This window comes from Rattus norvegicus, chromosome 10 (genome assembly GCF_021556685.1).
Source record: "Rattus norvegicus strain SHRSP/BbbUtx chromosome 10, alternate assembly SHRSP_T2T, whole genome shotgun sequence".
Lineage (NCBI taxonomy): Eukaryota > Metazoa > Chordata > Mammalia > Rodentia > Muridae > Rattus > Rattus norvegicus.
Window position 1 is genome coordinate 99,235,018 of NC_141543.1, and position 16,014 is coordinate 99,251,031.

At 48.3% G+C, this 16,014-nt stretch overlaps 1 protein-coding gene across 2 annotated transcripts in view; it reads right to left on the reverse strand.

The window, feature by feature from the left end:
- Prkca (protein kinase C, alpha) overlaps positions 1-16,014 on the reverse strand; it is a 397,680-nt gene that overhangs the window by 33,057 nt on the left and 348,609 nt on the right. For both annotated transcript variants that reach the window (NM_001399299.2, NM_001429972.1), the window contains 4 exon segments: positions 8,705-8,843; positions 9,684-9,746; positions 12,236-12,327; positions 14,513-14,686. In NM_001399299.2, coding sequence (NP_001386228.1) covers positions 8,705-8,843; positions 9,684-9,746; positions 12,236-12,327; positions 14,513-14,686 — 468 coding nt within the window.

Consider the following 16,014-nt stretch of genomic DNA (forward strand, 5'->3'; position numbering starts at 1 on the left):
CTGAGCTCAGTATGCAATGGGAAGCATAGTGGGGCAAGGGGGCTCTGAGCCCAACCGTTGGGGACCAGGTCTGCCCCTCAGGAGCTGAGTGCCATTGGGCAACTTGCTTACGAATGAATGCTGCCTTTCCCCAGCTGAGGTCCTAGAATTTCTACCTTTGCCCGGCAAGTTATATGGTGGGGATGAGGAGGCTTTGTTCACAGTGAGATAGGCTTATGGGAGGTAAATACTAAACATGTCACCCACAGTGCCTGACTTCAGGAATGTGGGAGAAAGGTATTCAGGGCGGTAGAGTCAACCAGGCTCAGAGGAGGAGAGAGGAAACACTCCCACAGAAGAGGCACTCCTTAAAACTTGAGTTGAATACTCTGGAATGATGTTCAAATTAACATTAACCCTTTCTATTCAGCCCCTCTACAAACACTAGCTAATGACATATCAGATACTACTTATATAAAATCCTCTTCAAGTAACTGGATGAGTTCTTGTTATGGGTACCCTCCCACCCCCTCTTTCTCCGTCTGTCACCGTTTACGGCTGACAGGTCAAGCCTTCGGGTGGGCATTCTGCTAGACATCAGAGATAATGGCTCTAACTGGGGAGGTGGATGTGAAATGAATACTTAGAAATGTAATATCTACAATCGCAGGTATTAGAACATTGCATAAGAAATATCTATAATATTTGAAATCTCCAGAAGAAATGCATTCTGTGAGAATGACGAATATGGCCAGAGTTGGGAGCCTGGGAATTATAGGGTCAAAATAACATATTTTTCTATTAAGATAAAAATGATGCTTCTGTCTATGACCGAAGGGAATAGGAAGTATCTGTTTATTTGGGTGTAGACTGTCTTCAATGGAGGGGACACTTGTTTTGAAAGCAGGGGGACCCAAGGTTTACCCACAGCCCCTGCATAGAAAGCTGAGTATGACCTTGCATGTGCCCACAACCCCAGTGCTGTGGGAGGCACAGGCAGTCTAGTTCCAGGTTCAGTGCGGAATCCTGTCAAGGGCATAAATCAGAGATCGAAAGAGCAGAGTGCCAGATGTCCTCCTGTGGCCTTTGCACGCACGCTCACAGGCAGGCACAACACCATTCTGTTTTCAGCTGGTTACACTGGATAGAACAGAAGCAATGGATGGGCCACAGACATGAGTTTAGGGACTGTCCCTTTTGAGTCAGGGCAAGCTCATTCAAGTCAAACTTGGTGCCGAAAATTGTATTTTGAGGAAGAGATTATGATGACCCCCTTTTAAATAGATTTCACACCAAGTTCTTAAAAGAGCAGGACTGTAGCAAGGACTTAGCTAATAGGAAGGAATAAAAAGCCGGAAGCTGAATGTAAGTCTGGATGTTATAAAGGGCTATACAGAGGACAAATCATGAGTCTGGAACGGCATTGCCGTGATCTCTCTCCCTTTTTCTAAGGGTCTTCTACACAGACCAGGGCAGTATCTGCCGTTTAGGGTTCATAGCCCAGTATTCACCTGTAGCCCTAGCATGGGACTCCCCTGTTAAGCCCAGGGAGCCATTCAAAATGTTAACTACACTTCAGAACAGAGTAACTACTTATACAAAGGATTTAAAGGAGAGTTAGGGATATGTTTTTTATGCATTTTAGTTTTTCCAGAGTTCTCACATCCAGTAGATGTGTTTGGTAAGGGGTGGGAGGGCACATGCACTGAGAAGGGACTGCTGACTGCCCAGATCCTTCCTGCTCTCTGTGAGTCTTGCTTGGGTGGGCCAGCACCCCTCTTCAAGTCTGAACCAGGGAAAGTGCAACTGGCCTCAGAGGACCTAAGCTTAGGAATTAAATGACATGCAGGTGTGAGCTCGAGGTGCACACTCACCAGGTGTGAGCGGGAGGCGCACAGGAGGAAATGAGTAAACTGTTGGTTGTGGCTCTTGAGATACTCACTTCCTCCCCACCAATCCTCGGGCAATTTCACAGAGGAAGGGGTGGGATACGGCTCAGAAACCCCTGGCCCATTTTCACGGGGTTTACATAAATCCCTAAATGAACAGCCAATTAATGCAGGTCCCTGAGTACCATGAGGAAACAGCCTCTGGGCGTGGAGGATGAGTGTGCTTGTGCGAGCGCCCTGCAGGCTTGTGGGAGTGTGGTGGGTGTTCAGGGTACCTTCTGAGGAGAAGCTGCAATACCCTTCTTCTCAGGACAATGGGCACTGCAGAAGAAAGCTGCCTAGCCCTGGGTTCGAAGGCATAACCTATCTTATTGGGACCTTGAACTAAATCCTTGCAAAAAATCCTTATGTGCAAAACAGAATTGGTGATCAGAACAAATAACAAAGGGTGTGCTTGCCCTGGTCCAGGATGCCATAGGCATTCACCAAGGGGCGGTGACTCTATTGGGACCTGGTTCTTTCTGAAGGTCATTGGGAGGAAGGATGGGGAGGAAGAGGAACACTGTCTTGTCTTCCAGACCATGCTAGCATAGGTGGTACCAAAGGCTATGGAAGGCTCTGAGGCAGGGGAATTAGGAGATGGTTAAAGAGTTGTGGGCAGGCAGTACCTGAGATCATGTTACCCTACACAAGTCACAGAGATGTTTGGAGGAGATTCACACAGTTTTAGGAAGATGCCGAAGGAAAGCCTAGTTTGGGTTCTTTTGAGTGTTTGTCTGAGGGAAAGCACAGACTTGTTTTTTCTCTAGTGCTGGAGTCTCTGAACCATGACCCTGCAGACAGGGAAGCTGGCTCGGGTAGAAAGAGAGCCACGCTGGGTTTATCATTTTCTTTCTTTAATCAAGCGCTTATGGGCAGGCATGGGCCCATGGTTCATGCAGCTAGAGGAGGCTTGCTGGAGCTGCAGCACAATTTTTTACCTTTCTCTCCGTTAGCCAAGTGCCAATTTACTGCCTGACTGCTCGGCTGTGTAACCCTGAGAGCTATTCTTTCATTGAGATTTTTAATTCTTTTTTTTAATTGTCTATATCTCCCCACAGCCCTTCCCTCAGGCCCTTGCTTTGAAGTCTCTGGGATAGCTGGCTCTCTAGGGGGAGCTGAGGTGATGTCCTGTCGGCTTCCAGATACTCCCAGCTCACTGGACTCTTTAGTGGATAAGTAGAGGTGTGTGGCCTACTCTATACCAACATCCCCATATTGTGACAGGTGGAGATGGCCCTTCCGGTAACTTGGTTCCAGACTTTCCGATTCTATTATTTCCAAAGCCGTTGGCTATCCAACAGTCACGCACCCAGGAAAGCAGTGTGTAAGTGCATTCTTCCCAAGCCACACTCTGAGCCTGGTGTCCTCTCAATAATGGGCAGGGGAGCACTGAACAAAAGACCACAATGCTGCCCTGTGACACAGGGTATCCAAGTCCCTCAGAGGAGTTGAGGGATAGGTACTGACTGGCTGGAGCCAGAGGTATGCAGCCAGGACAGAGGACCAAGATGGTAAGGAAAGGTTAAAGGTGTGTGTGTGTGTGTGTGTGTGTGTGTGTGTGTGTGTGTGTGTGCATGTCCCTATGGAGGTAAGATGTTAACACTGTCTTCCTCAGTCTCTCTCCATCTTATTGAGACAGGCTCACTCACTAAACCTAGAGCTCACCCTCTAGGATCCTCCCATCTCTGTCCCTCCCTCACTAGAGTTACAGAACTGTGCTTCTGTGATCGGTTTTACAGAGGCGCTGGGGATCTGAACTTAGGTTTGTATGCTTGAACAGCAAGCACTTTGCCCATGCAGCCACCTCCCAGCCCCAAAATACTCACTTTAAATTGCTTTTCTCCATGACTCTAGAGACAATATAGGTTAACATTGTCTCTGATCTATGAAAAAGAAAATGGATGGCCTTTGGTGCCGGGAGATCGAGGGTCCAAATCTAACTTTGCCTGTAACCAGGTGTGTGATTCTGTACAAGTCACAGCACCTTGATACCTGATAAAGATGTGCTCAGAGGACTTGGGACAGAGCAGAGCCAACACAGCACAGGAGAGGTTCTCTGCCCGCTTAGCACATCCCCTGTGTTAGCAGGGCTTCAAGGATTTCCATGTGTGACATACTACAAATGGGTTTCCCTCCCACTGCTGCAGGAGTACAGAGAAGGACACTGGTCAGCCAGTTCGTGGAAGGAAAGAAGAAGGAAACACTGGTGGGGTGGGAAAACAAGGCATTAAGATTGACAGGAAAGAAGCCAATGGGAGAGGAAGATGGGAAAGCCCTCCTAGTGTGGGCTCCAAATAATAATACAGTATCTGTGAGGACCAGGGAAAGAGGACCAGGAGCTCCAAACATCAATGAAGGCAGGTGTCATGAGATGACTTACAGATGATGGAGCTAGAGACCCATGAGAGAGGACTTGTGTTCTTGGGTGGCCTCTGAGCTTTGGACTTTCCCCAGCTTTCTGAGTTACTTCCTTCTCTCTCAGTAGATGGTCACTATTTATATCAGTGTCCACGTGTCCCAGGTCTAATTCTTTGTTCTAAGACACAAGAATCTGGACGTCTCAGTGGTTGCCCCTGGACTCTGAGCCATGCCTCTCATGCTGGTACTTGAGTCCGCAGAGAGGTGCATGCCTTGCGACGAGTCTTCTAAAGGGCTCTGTGGACTCAGAGAATTCCTGCTATGTCAGAGCGGAGAGAGCGCTCATGGTGGCTTCTAGAACTATTTTCTGATTACTACCCTATGATGGTTTGTATATACTTGGCTCAGGGAGTAGCGCTTGTTGGAGTAGGTGTACCACTGTGGGTGTGGGCTTTAATACCCTCATTCTAGCTGCCTGGAAGCCAGTCTTCTCCTAGTGGCCTTCAGATGAAGATGTAGAACTCTCAGCTCCTCCTGCACCATACTGACATGGACACTGCCCTGCTCCCACCTTTATGATAATAGACTGAACCTCTGAACCTGTCAGCCAGCCCCAATTAAATGTTGTCCTTTTAAGAGTTGCCTTGGTCATGGTGTCTGTTCATAGCAGTAAAACCCTAACTAAGACATACCCCTCTGTGGATTTTTCATCTTCACTCCCAAGACATATCTGTGAGTGACATTTTTTGCTTTGACCCATCTTCAACCATTAGGGAGATGCCACAGTATAAATCGATTTCAAGGTTTTCCAACAAACAGTCATAAATATTTCAGCCTTTGCTTCGCCTATTAGGGAAAATGCCATCTAAGATAATTATTTTGCTTCTGCCTGACAGGAAGATTTACACAGATGATAGAATTAGTTTAACCCTTGAGCAAATTCTAAAACCTTGAACATCATTTTTTTCCTAAACTGTGAATATTCTTGGGGCCCCATATGTCAGATGTGGAGATGCCCAGAGGAGAGCTGGAAAGGCAACCTGATGGTGGTATCCACTGATTTTTCCCAGGCAGTGTCACCTATGTTTTCAGTGAGAGAAAGCTGTGCATAGCTTGTGGCTCCAGGAATGTTCCCTCTCTGAACTGTCAGCACTGAAGGGCAGGGAACCCTGGAGGCATCACCCTCACAGGGGGTTTCTAAGAATGTGAACCTGTGCTTGGGCATGGTGGCCCATGCCTAAAATCACAGCGTGGGGTGGCAGGAGATGGGGAAAGAAGGAGGCAGTCAGGTGTCCTCTATTCCTACTTAGTTGTTGCGATAAAAACACCCTGAGAAAAAGCAGCTTAGGGGGAGACGGTTTATTTTAGCACAGTTCCTGGTTCCGGTCCTGCCACTGCGGGGAAGTCGAGGCAGCAGGAACCTGAGACAGAGAGCCACACCCACGGTCAACAGCAGAGAATGGATGCATGGGTATCTAGCACTTGGCTACTTGGCTTGCTTTCCCCACTCTCATAGAGCCCAGGACCCAAACTCAGGGGCTGGTGCCACCCACCATGGGTTGGGTCTTCCCACATCAAGGTAATTCTTCTGTGAACATGCTCAAGGTACAACCTGATTTGGACAGTGTCTCGCTGAGAATCTTTTCCTAGGGGATTCTAGAGAATGTCTAGTTGACAGTTAAGACTGCGCAGCGGGAACCCGTCCCAGGGAAACAGGTAAGAATGCAGTCTGCAGGCCAGAGCTGCTCAGGTTTGAATGGTGAGGAGGTTTGGAGATGGTTCGAACGTGGGGTTGACCCCTAATTCTAGCATTCGGTAGCAATTTGGCTTTAGACACATTTCTTAGGCCTAAGTCGATTCATCAGAAGGAGGGCTTGATGCTAACCTCTCTCAAGGGATTTGCCTTGAGGACTAAGGTGTTAAGGGGTGTGTGTGTGTGTGTGTGTGTGTGTGTGTGTGTGTGTGTGTGTGTGTATTAGAGGTGCCTAGTGCCCAGTAGGCAGTGTACATTGGTTTATATCTTTCTTGCTTATCAGAGAACCGAAAACTGGAGGCTTCTGAAACCAGCATGAGCCCATTATTTTCTGTGCCTCCCAGAGTAGGCCTAGAATGTGCCTAAGTGTGTTTGGCAGCAGAAAGTCTCATCCAAGTGAGTCCAGCTGAATGTCTTCCTCCCTAAAGGCTGTCCAGGTTCTACTCCTTGGAACCTGTGAATATAGTCTTGCATACTAAGGACTTTTCAGATGCAACTTGAGGTCTAGAGACATGGAGATGAGTCTAGAGTATTGGGGGTGGGGGGTAATCACAAGAGCAGCTGTGGGAAGGGGAGGGCTGGACTTGGAAAAGTCACAGTGATCAGTTGATGCCACCGCTGCTTGGAAGGTGAAAGAGAATGGTGTGAGCCAGGGAACAGCTTGTGGACGTGGGAAACGTTAAAGAAACAAAGAAATGGTCTACCCTAATAAAGGCACTGGTGATAAGCCAAGCCATAGAAACAACTACGCTCTTTTAGCCCTGTTGACTGCATCTTCTTGGTTAGAATCCTAACACCAAGTACCAGAGTCCTCAACACTCTGACGATACTAAGAAGTCATGACCATGCCTACCGCTTCACTTGGAATTCAAAGGTAGATTCTATATACGAGTAAATCTTCCTAGCTCCAGAAAGAATGATATTGATCTTCTGACCATTAGAACTTTGCATTAAATTTTTATATGTGCGTATGTGTGGTGCTAGGTTGAACCCAGGGCTTGGGCATGCGAGGCAGGCATTCTAACATTCTAACACCCACGAGCCCTTAAATCAACATTCAGACTATTAAGTTCATGGACATTTCTATAGTGAATAGAAAAAAAAAGTCACTCAAATGGACAAAGCTTAATTATGTAATAATTCCATCAGTGGGTGTGTGTCCTCCCTGGTTAGAGCAGACAGCTCAAGTTTTGCAGAGGGTTTGACCAGCAGAAGCCTGGGCTTCATGGAGAAGAAGTTCAAAGCCACTTTCATCCCTAGACACGCTGCTGCTGCCACCCTCTGTCATCAGGTATCCCGGGCTCTGGTAGGATCTTACTCAGAGCCTTTTCCGAACCTGTCAGCTGTAGGAGGCTTCAGAGAGCACACTGCAGTCTATTTTCTAATTTTCACTGTACTTTTTTCTTCATATTTAAAAATATGATTATGTAAGTTCACAGTGTGGCTGGAGGTAGTAATGACTAGTGTCCCCCGACCTCAAGAGATCTTAGTTAAATACCAGGATAACGACCTTGGCAATGTCATTTGAAGTCTGAATTTCTACGGCCAGCTAGATGGCTCAGGAAGTGGTGCTCTTGCTGCCAAGATTGATGACTGGAATTCTATCCTTGATACTCATATGGGGGAAGTGGAGACCTGCCTCCCTCCTCTCTGACTTCCATAAGGGTGGTGTTATGTGCATGAGCGTGCTTCTTACTATCACTGACTTGAGGAAAACGGGGAGGGCACAGAGGTTAAGAAACTGACCTGAGGGGGTTGGGGATTTAGCTCAGTGGCAGAGCGCTTGCCTAGGAAGCGCAAGGCCCTGGGTTCGGTCCCCAGCTCCGGAAAAAAAAAAAAAAAAAAAAGAAACTGACCTGAGTCCCCACAGCCTATAGATAACAGCCATGCTTAAAGCTCACATGTCTCTGACTTCTGAACTGACCTTTCTTACCATCCTTGGTATCTGAGGTAAACTCATGGCTATTAGGTTGAACAAATGTGGGATAAGCCAACAGTGGCTCTGTGGAGAGCTGAGGCTATCCCACTGTCCACTGTGAGCCCATATTCCCACCACACTGGAGCAAGGATGGGAAAAGATTTCATTGTCCACAGGCTGGGTGTAGACAGACGGTGGCTACGCAATGGCCCAGAGCTGTAACCAACTCTCTGATTGGCATAGAGGAAGTTCCTTGAAAGAGGAAAGAGATCTTTTCAGTACACATGAGTGAAGACCAGGCCCCTCGGCCCCTACTGTAATACAAACCATGAAACTGACTATGCTTTTAAGCACATCAACTGTGCCTTCCTATGTTAGCATTGTGGCGCCGTGTAGACAAGAGTCATCACCACTCAGGATGCTTAGGAAGCCATGACGGTGACTACCTTCTCACTCAACAGGTAAAAGCAAATGGCAATATACGAGCAAATTCCCCCAACTCCAGTGTCTCTGAAATTATTATGACCAGAGGCTTTTAAGAGAAACGGTTTACCACACCACTGCCTCACGAATGCACAGGAAAACAGGAATTCAGGGAAACAGAACGTGGCCTCACTGTGTGCTGACGAGCACGTTGGTTTCTTTTTCCTGTTTGAGTGTCTTTTGTCTGCTTTGCTTGACTCAGTGGTCAAGACCCACACACGGTCTCATGTACTATGCAGGGGATGTGTTTGCAGATTGGCAGCAGTGACTGGGGACTCTTACCTCTGGGGCAATGTAATCCGGAGTCCCACAGAAGGTCCTGGTCGTGACCCCGTCCATCATGTGTTCCTTGCACATCCCGAAGTCGGCGATTTTGATATGCCCTTCTGAGTCCAGCATGACGTTGTCCAGCTTCAGATCCCTGCAAGGGAGCAGGTGAGTGTCAGAGGCTGTCCCATGACATGACTTGATTTACTTGTAGCTGATGATTTATAAGGACGTTTGCCTAGCTCATCTCAGTGACACTCACATGGTAAGTCCTGGAGACCACAGGCCAAGAAAGTACCATGCCTTCCTTTCTCCAGAGGCTGAAGGAGAGCCTGGGATGTGGTAGATATTTAAATGCCAAATGAATGATAAGTGGTTGAATTACTGATTCCCAGTCAGGTCTGTGGCTACACATCCAGGGACTCCAAATGACCAGGTTTGGGGAGGTGCCAGGTATTTGGTTTATTAATTTCCTACACAGAAGTGGGAACCCAGACAAACAGCTGGGTATCCCAAGTGACAGGTTTAGAGTTACCTTCCGTGTCCTTCTATCTTGCCTGAGCCAATGACGTCTTTAATTATTCAAGATATATTTTCTCTCTCTTGGTAGCAGACTTTCACAGCAACCCTAATGTACTTAATTCAGTAGCCCCTGTTTCCCTCCTTCCCAGCTCCCTCGCCTGCTGTGAACCGAGAATGGCGATCTCATTTCTGCTGCTCTCTGACCTCTGTTCAAATGCAAGGCAGAGGAAGTCAGCAGAGTGGAAGATGTGGACCGCGGAAAAGAGACATGTTACATCCCCAAGTCGTGACAACGACAAAGTGGCTCCGGTTTGCCCTGTGGGTGCAGAAGCAGGTGGGTCTCAGCAGGTCTGGGTTCCCAAGGGGCTGTGGACTCGACATCTGAAGTCCCCATCACAGGATCTGTCCCCTGCCCACGAGGGCTCCCCAAGCCTCTCCACCCTTCTACTGCAGGGAGGGCTTCAAGACACACCTGTAAATGATTCCTCTTTTGTGAAGAAAGAACAGTCCGATGGAGATCTCGGCTGCATAGAATCTGCAAAAGAAAGTGTGCTTCAGAGAGCTGGGTTTTGGGACATTCTGAATACTTCTTCCACTCGAGTTGGGGCATCAGAGAGATAGGGGAGAAGGGGGGAGGGAGGGAAGGGGAGGGGGACGGAAGGAGAAGGGGGATGGGAGGGGGATGGGAAGGGAAAGGGGAAAGAGGGGAAGGGGGAAGAGGACTAGAGGAGGGTAGGGGGAGGGTGATGGGAGAGGGAGGGGAAGGGGGATGGGGATGGGGATGGGAGGGGAAGGGGGAAGGGAAGAGGGAGAGAAAGAGAGATCAAGATCCTAACTTCTCTGAGATCACCCTATGCATGTTCTTTCCACGGCTGGATCTGCACCTCCCTCTTCATTTCTCATTTTCCCAGTTTTAAAATCTTTTTCCCCCTCATTTCTGCGGAAAGTGGGCTGCTCATTTATTCCCTACAAGATAATTTCTCATATAGAGATTTAAGGGATGAATACTTGTGAGAACCCCATGCCAGGAGTGCAGTTGGGGATGGGGCAGGAAGAGTTTCCATTCTCCAACACAAGGACAAAGCAGATTTTGTTGTTTGAGAGTGTAACCTCTCGCAGAAGACAGAGCCTGGGGTGTGCTGTACGCTCTAGCTGTTTTATTTATTCTCTGAAGTGCCGGACGGAATAAATGGGACACGCACCATGATTCATGCCTGAGTTTGCCCTTTTAAATAATTCATAATAAAAACAGTCATTACCATCACTACAAAATCATTAATAGGTTAATATCTGGAACTCGGATTAAATGCAGAATGATGTTTTAAAATTTGCATAGCGCTGGGGAGCCTTTGAAGTCCAAGGAGCCACAAGTCTACGCCTGGGTAAATACACCCAGGAGGCTTAAAATAAACCCAGTAGCTGCAAAGTGCGGGGAAGCTGAAGTCGAAGTTCTTAGTGGGGGCTGGTAGGGGAGGCTAGGACAGGGCTGGGGAAGAAAAAGGGATAGGATCGTGGGTGATTTTCACGTTATTTTCCTTGTTTCCTTTATCTTTAACTTTTCTGCAGCACAGGAACAGAAGGGCATCAGACAAGGCAACATACAGTTGCTTTGTGTCATAAGATGGACGGCCATTCTGCTACCTTTGTTTCTGGCTTTGGGCTATCATGCTGGTTTACAATCTGAGCATCTCAGTACTCTGAGGTACAAGGAGTGGGGTAAGGGCAGGTGCTTCCGAAAAAATACGTTTGCTTCTTAGTAGAAATAAAAGCAGAAAAATCCTCCTTTCTATTTTTTAAAGCTTGCTATCTGCGTCCAGTTAATCTTTCTGGTACAGATTATCCCACAGAGGCTCCGGACTCCTGTGATTTACATTTCAGATCACACGTGGGCCCCAATCCTGGTCCCATTTGCTGACTTGACTAATGGATGCAGGCCTACTGTGCCTCTGCATCTAGGTCTGGGAAAAAGCTCTCTGCTCGGTTTGCTTCTGTTTAAATCGCAGACTTCCTGGATCCCAGGAGACTGGCAAAGAGCGCAGGTATCGGTGCCTCTCTCCCACCCCGTGGATGGCTCCTCAGGTTCCACCTTGTTTCCCTGCTCTTCCCACAAGTAAAGCGCATCTCAATGTGATGTTCTAAAACAAGCTTCCCTCCTCCTGGACAATGCCTTCCTCCTTGGCCTGTGATGTCACTTTAAAGAGGTTTTCCTTCTCCTGCCTCGGTCGCCATTTTTGTCTTTTCTTCTTCCAGAATGTTCTTTGAAAATAAAGTTCTAATTCCAGCTCCATTTCTTCTTGCCTGTGGTGGTTCCCAGCCCCATCCCTATTTTTCTTCCCCAGCCAGACGGCACTGTCAGAACTTCTGTGGGATCAAGCCCTTCTCAATGCCATCTTCCTCTGCTGCCCTCCCAGCAGGCATTGCGCTCGTCTGTCTAGCCCCTCCCCCATTCGTGTCACCTGAGCTGCAGGCCACTCCCTGGACTCAGCTTCCCACATTGGAAGGCATCCCTCACTTCTGGGTTGGGGGTCCCCCAGTTTTGTGATACCCCCACCCTCTAATTCTGAGGTGTTAGTGGTACCCTGTGTAAACCTGTACGGTTTCGGCAATGTGTTAGAATTGTTGGATGGCTTTTTCTAATCTGCGTGAGAGCATGGGCTCCCCGAGGGCTGGGCCTCACATTCCTTTTATGCTCTTGCTGGATGCAGGCCCAGTGTGGACCTTCCATCCACTCCGTGACTGGGGAAAGATTCCATCCGTATGGGTGTTAGTAGGTGATGTGGAAGTGGGCACCTACATGTATGTCCAGTGTGCCAAGAGTAGAATCTACCGGTCCTTAGAAATATCTATTATACACCGATCCTGTTGGCTCATCTGCTACTCCGGGAAGTTTCAGAGCTGAGGTCCAAGTGAGCAGAGCCGCCCTTGGACGTGTTTTCCAGAAGAGTTCTCAGTCGGGAGTATTGGGCTGTTTGAATTTCAGGACTCAAAAATAAAAGTTAATAAACATAAAAAAAAACTACTCACACTGCTTGTGGCTCCTTAAATTTTCCGACTTGCTGAATGTGGTACATGAGGTCCCCACCGTTGACGTATTCCATGACGAAGTACAGCCGGTCCTGAAGACCAAGGTTTACATGTGAGTAGGGTTCCTCCCCGGCAGAGTTTATCAGCTTTGCTTTCCTATTAGCAGACATGGGGTGGCCCTGACAGATCTGCCCTTCACCATCTTTTTCCCGGGGTGGGGGAAGGATATGGGCATTCATAAACCTGCAGGTGACAGCTGATAACGTGTCAGCCTACTGGTCAGGTACGCACCTCATTCCAGCTAAGGCCTCAAACATTCACTTCCTTCCCCCATACAGACTTCCCTCGTATGGATAATTTATCTCTAAATTAATGGTGGTGTGAAGACCCTACACGGGCCCATCATTTCATTTTAACCCATGTTATCGATGGTGCACATGAGTAAGAGATGGCTTACGACATCCAGGAGCTACGCTGGGCTAATGTAGTAAGGTGCTTAAGTGGATGCTTCTGAAATTCTACCTCTTGGGGTTAGATTGGACTCATAAATTTCACACACATAATGATATTTAGTGGGCGGAGGAGAGGGATGCACCATAAAAGGAGATTTTAATCAATGTTCTTTGCCTCCAGAGTGTGCTCGAATACGGCCTTTTTCTAAAAATTTCCTGTCACTGGTAAGCTAAGAGCTGGCCCCACGGAGGGCATACATCACTGAACCAAGTCAAGCCTGCATAGCTATGAGGCCATTATGTTGGAATAGATGGGAGAGACCAGGCAGCTTAATGGGGGGATAGCCACCGGCACAATGGAGCGTGGTGAGAGCTGACCTCTGCTCCATTCTACAAAGCGCCCCCTTACATCGGGGCTATTAAACATTAAAGCGTGGCTTGGGGAGGGAAGGATGATAGAGCTGGTGTTAAGAGCCCAGAAGTGGCTGTGGAACTCCACGCTCTGGCTTCAACTCTGTCTTCGTTTCTTTGCAGTTTTCCAGAACTGCACCAGTGCCCAGGGGGTCACAGAATGGGGTTAGGAGTGGGTTCTCCCTCCTACCTTCCCACTGGTTCTCTCTGGCACCCCGAGAGGGCTGGAGCTGACTGAGTGACCGGTGCAAGGCTGACACACAGTGGCCAGTGCCGGTTCTGCAGGCTCAGCGCACACCGTGCCCAACAGAAATTCCCTGCCTTTTGAGACTCGGAGCTTCCAGAGGCATTTAGGGTGTTTCCCAAGATTTTCAAGGGAGAGACCTATGCAAGTATCAGTTTCCAACCACAGGGTAGTTTCAAATGAGACAGTGACTGAAACTCTAGCTGTTGGGGGAGTGAGACCTGACAACCGTTCCTTTTGAAAGTGGGGCTTGGAGCTGGAGAACACCCCAGCTCTGCTCATCGGGTGACATCTTAGAATGCACAGTTGTGTGGAGAGCTGGTGTCTTGGTAATTTGAACATTTCTTTTTCATTTCACTCTGTGCCTAAGGTCATCAGATCTTTTTCCTGTAGAGGGTCAGATAGGCGGTGCAGGGTTTGCAGGTCTCTCGCAACTCCTCAGCCTTCACAGTGGGGAAATAGCTGCAGGTGACAGGGAAGTGGACGGACACAGCTTTGTCCTTAGAAACTGACTTCTGAATGTTAAAATTTGAATTGCATATGCGGGGAAATATCATACTTCGGGGTTATTTCTTGCCACCTTTCTCACAGCTCGCGGCCACGGGGCAGGTCACAGCCGGCACCTCCTGTTGTGCCACTCATTATACAGAGATCAGCTTCTTAGGAATCACGGTATTGGCATCCCAACCCTGGGCAAGGCAGCAGGATCAGGGGTCTTTAACGGCAGAGTTGGCTAGATATGGTGGCTCACACCTTTAATCATAGCACGTGGGAGGCAGAGACGGGCAGATCTCTGAGTTCAAAACCAGCCTGGTTTGCTAGAAAAGGAGGCAGGGGTGTGAATCTCCAAGTGCTTTGTGTGAGTCTTAGCACAGGGCCTACATGAAGACGACCTCTCACAGGCAGCCACTTGTGGGACGCTAATGGACACCCAAATCCCCCCACGTGCAGGCCCCTTATTTGAAATGGCTTAGTATTTGTATTTAATCTATGCGCATGTGCCCACAGACACGAATCATCTCTAGATTATTCGTTTCTAACATAATGCAGTCACTACTGTAATGAAGGATGAACAGGAAGCTGGATGAAGGTACTGAGGGTCCTGAGACCATGAAGTAGCTAGCCTCAGGCAAGAGGGGGAGGTTATTAGACAGGAACCATAGTCCTCACCACTGTCTGGAAGCAGGAGTGCAGCTGTGTCAGGAACGGGGGCTTGTCGAGCAGGGCCAGAACCCGCTTCTCCACCATGGTGCACTCCACGTCGTCATCCTGGATCACCACGTCCTTCTTCAGGATTTTGATGGCGTACAGTTCCTCTGTTCCCTTCCTGTCAGCAAGCATCACCTAGGGACAGAAGGAGAGAAGGCTCAGCCTGGTACGGTACAGGGAGTAGGAGCAGAGGTTGTGATGAACAGTGTCAGGAGTCAGTTCGGCAACAGTTGGTGCAGGTCTGTTTGTGACTCGTGAAAAAATATTAATACGTTTCGGTGTGGTTTCCTCATGGGTAGCATCCCCTTAGGTCCACATGGAGAAGTTTTGCTTCCCAGTGTGACAAGGGTGTGTGTGGGGGGGGGGTGTGAGACCCTGTAGGAGCTGAGGTCTGTTCAGGCTTCATTTCTGAGGCGTTGATAAAATATGCTGACAAAGAAATAACTTGAGGGGTAGAGGGTTGATTTCAGCCGTCAGTTCCAGGTCACAGCCCACCAGTGCGGAGAAATCAAGGCGGGAGCATCAAACGTCTAGTCAGATCCACAGTCAAGAGCAGAGAGGCACGGGTACAGACATTGCTTGTGCTCAGCTCACTCGAGCAGCTCAGGATGGTTAGCCCAGGGGATGGTCCTTTGGGCTGTGTCTCTCGATATAAATTAACTTAATTAAGACAATTCCCCTATGCACATGCCCACAGTCCAAACCACTGTGGACGGTCCCTCATTGAACCCTATATCCAAGGGATTGTAGTGTTAAATGGGCAGTCAGAGCTGACCGTCGCTAACCCTCACAGGTCTTCAGGTTACTGTGGGTGTGCACCACCCTCCTTGGGCACCGTGGGACAAAGATCACATTCTTTGCTCGTTATTTTTCCCTGCCTGGGGAAATGATGAAGTTTGTTCCAGCACACATCCCTGCCATGATTGTGGCAGAGGCCAAAAGTAGTGGAACCATTCAATCATGAAGTGGAGAGGACTCTCAGACCACCAGCCAAAACAAACCTTCTCTCATTCTACATAAGTCACCCCAGTTAATTCACTATAGTTGCCGAAAGCTGGCTCATCTTGGCTTTGTGTGTGGATTTTTAAGCGTTGTAAGATCCCACAAGTTAAAATCACTCAGCACTCACATTCGTTTTTAAAGCATCCAGGTGTGTGGAACAGGGTAGGGTATTGACAGGCAAAGCGGATGTGCTGTCTGTTGACGAGAGTTATTTAGTGTTCTTTAATGGGACTAGTTTGGAATTACCCATGTTCATGTTTTCTGGAAGCTGTCTGAGAGTAAAACGCCAGTGGCCTTTGCAGCCTTGAAGGCCCAGAACACAGACAAAAAAAAAAAAAAAAAAAAAAAAAAAAAGGCGGGCTCAAAATCAGCTCACCAATCTGTCAGGTTTGGAGCCACAGAGGCCAGACAACGACAAGTCCACAGGGTCCCATTGTAGAGTCTCATTGTGACCATCCAGG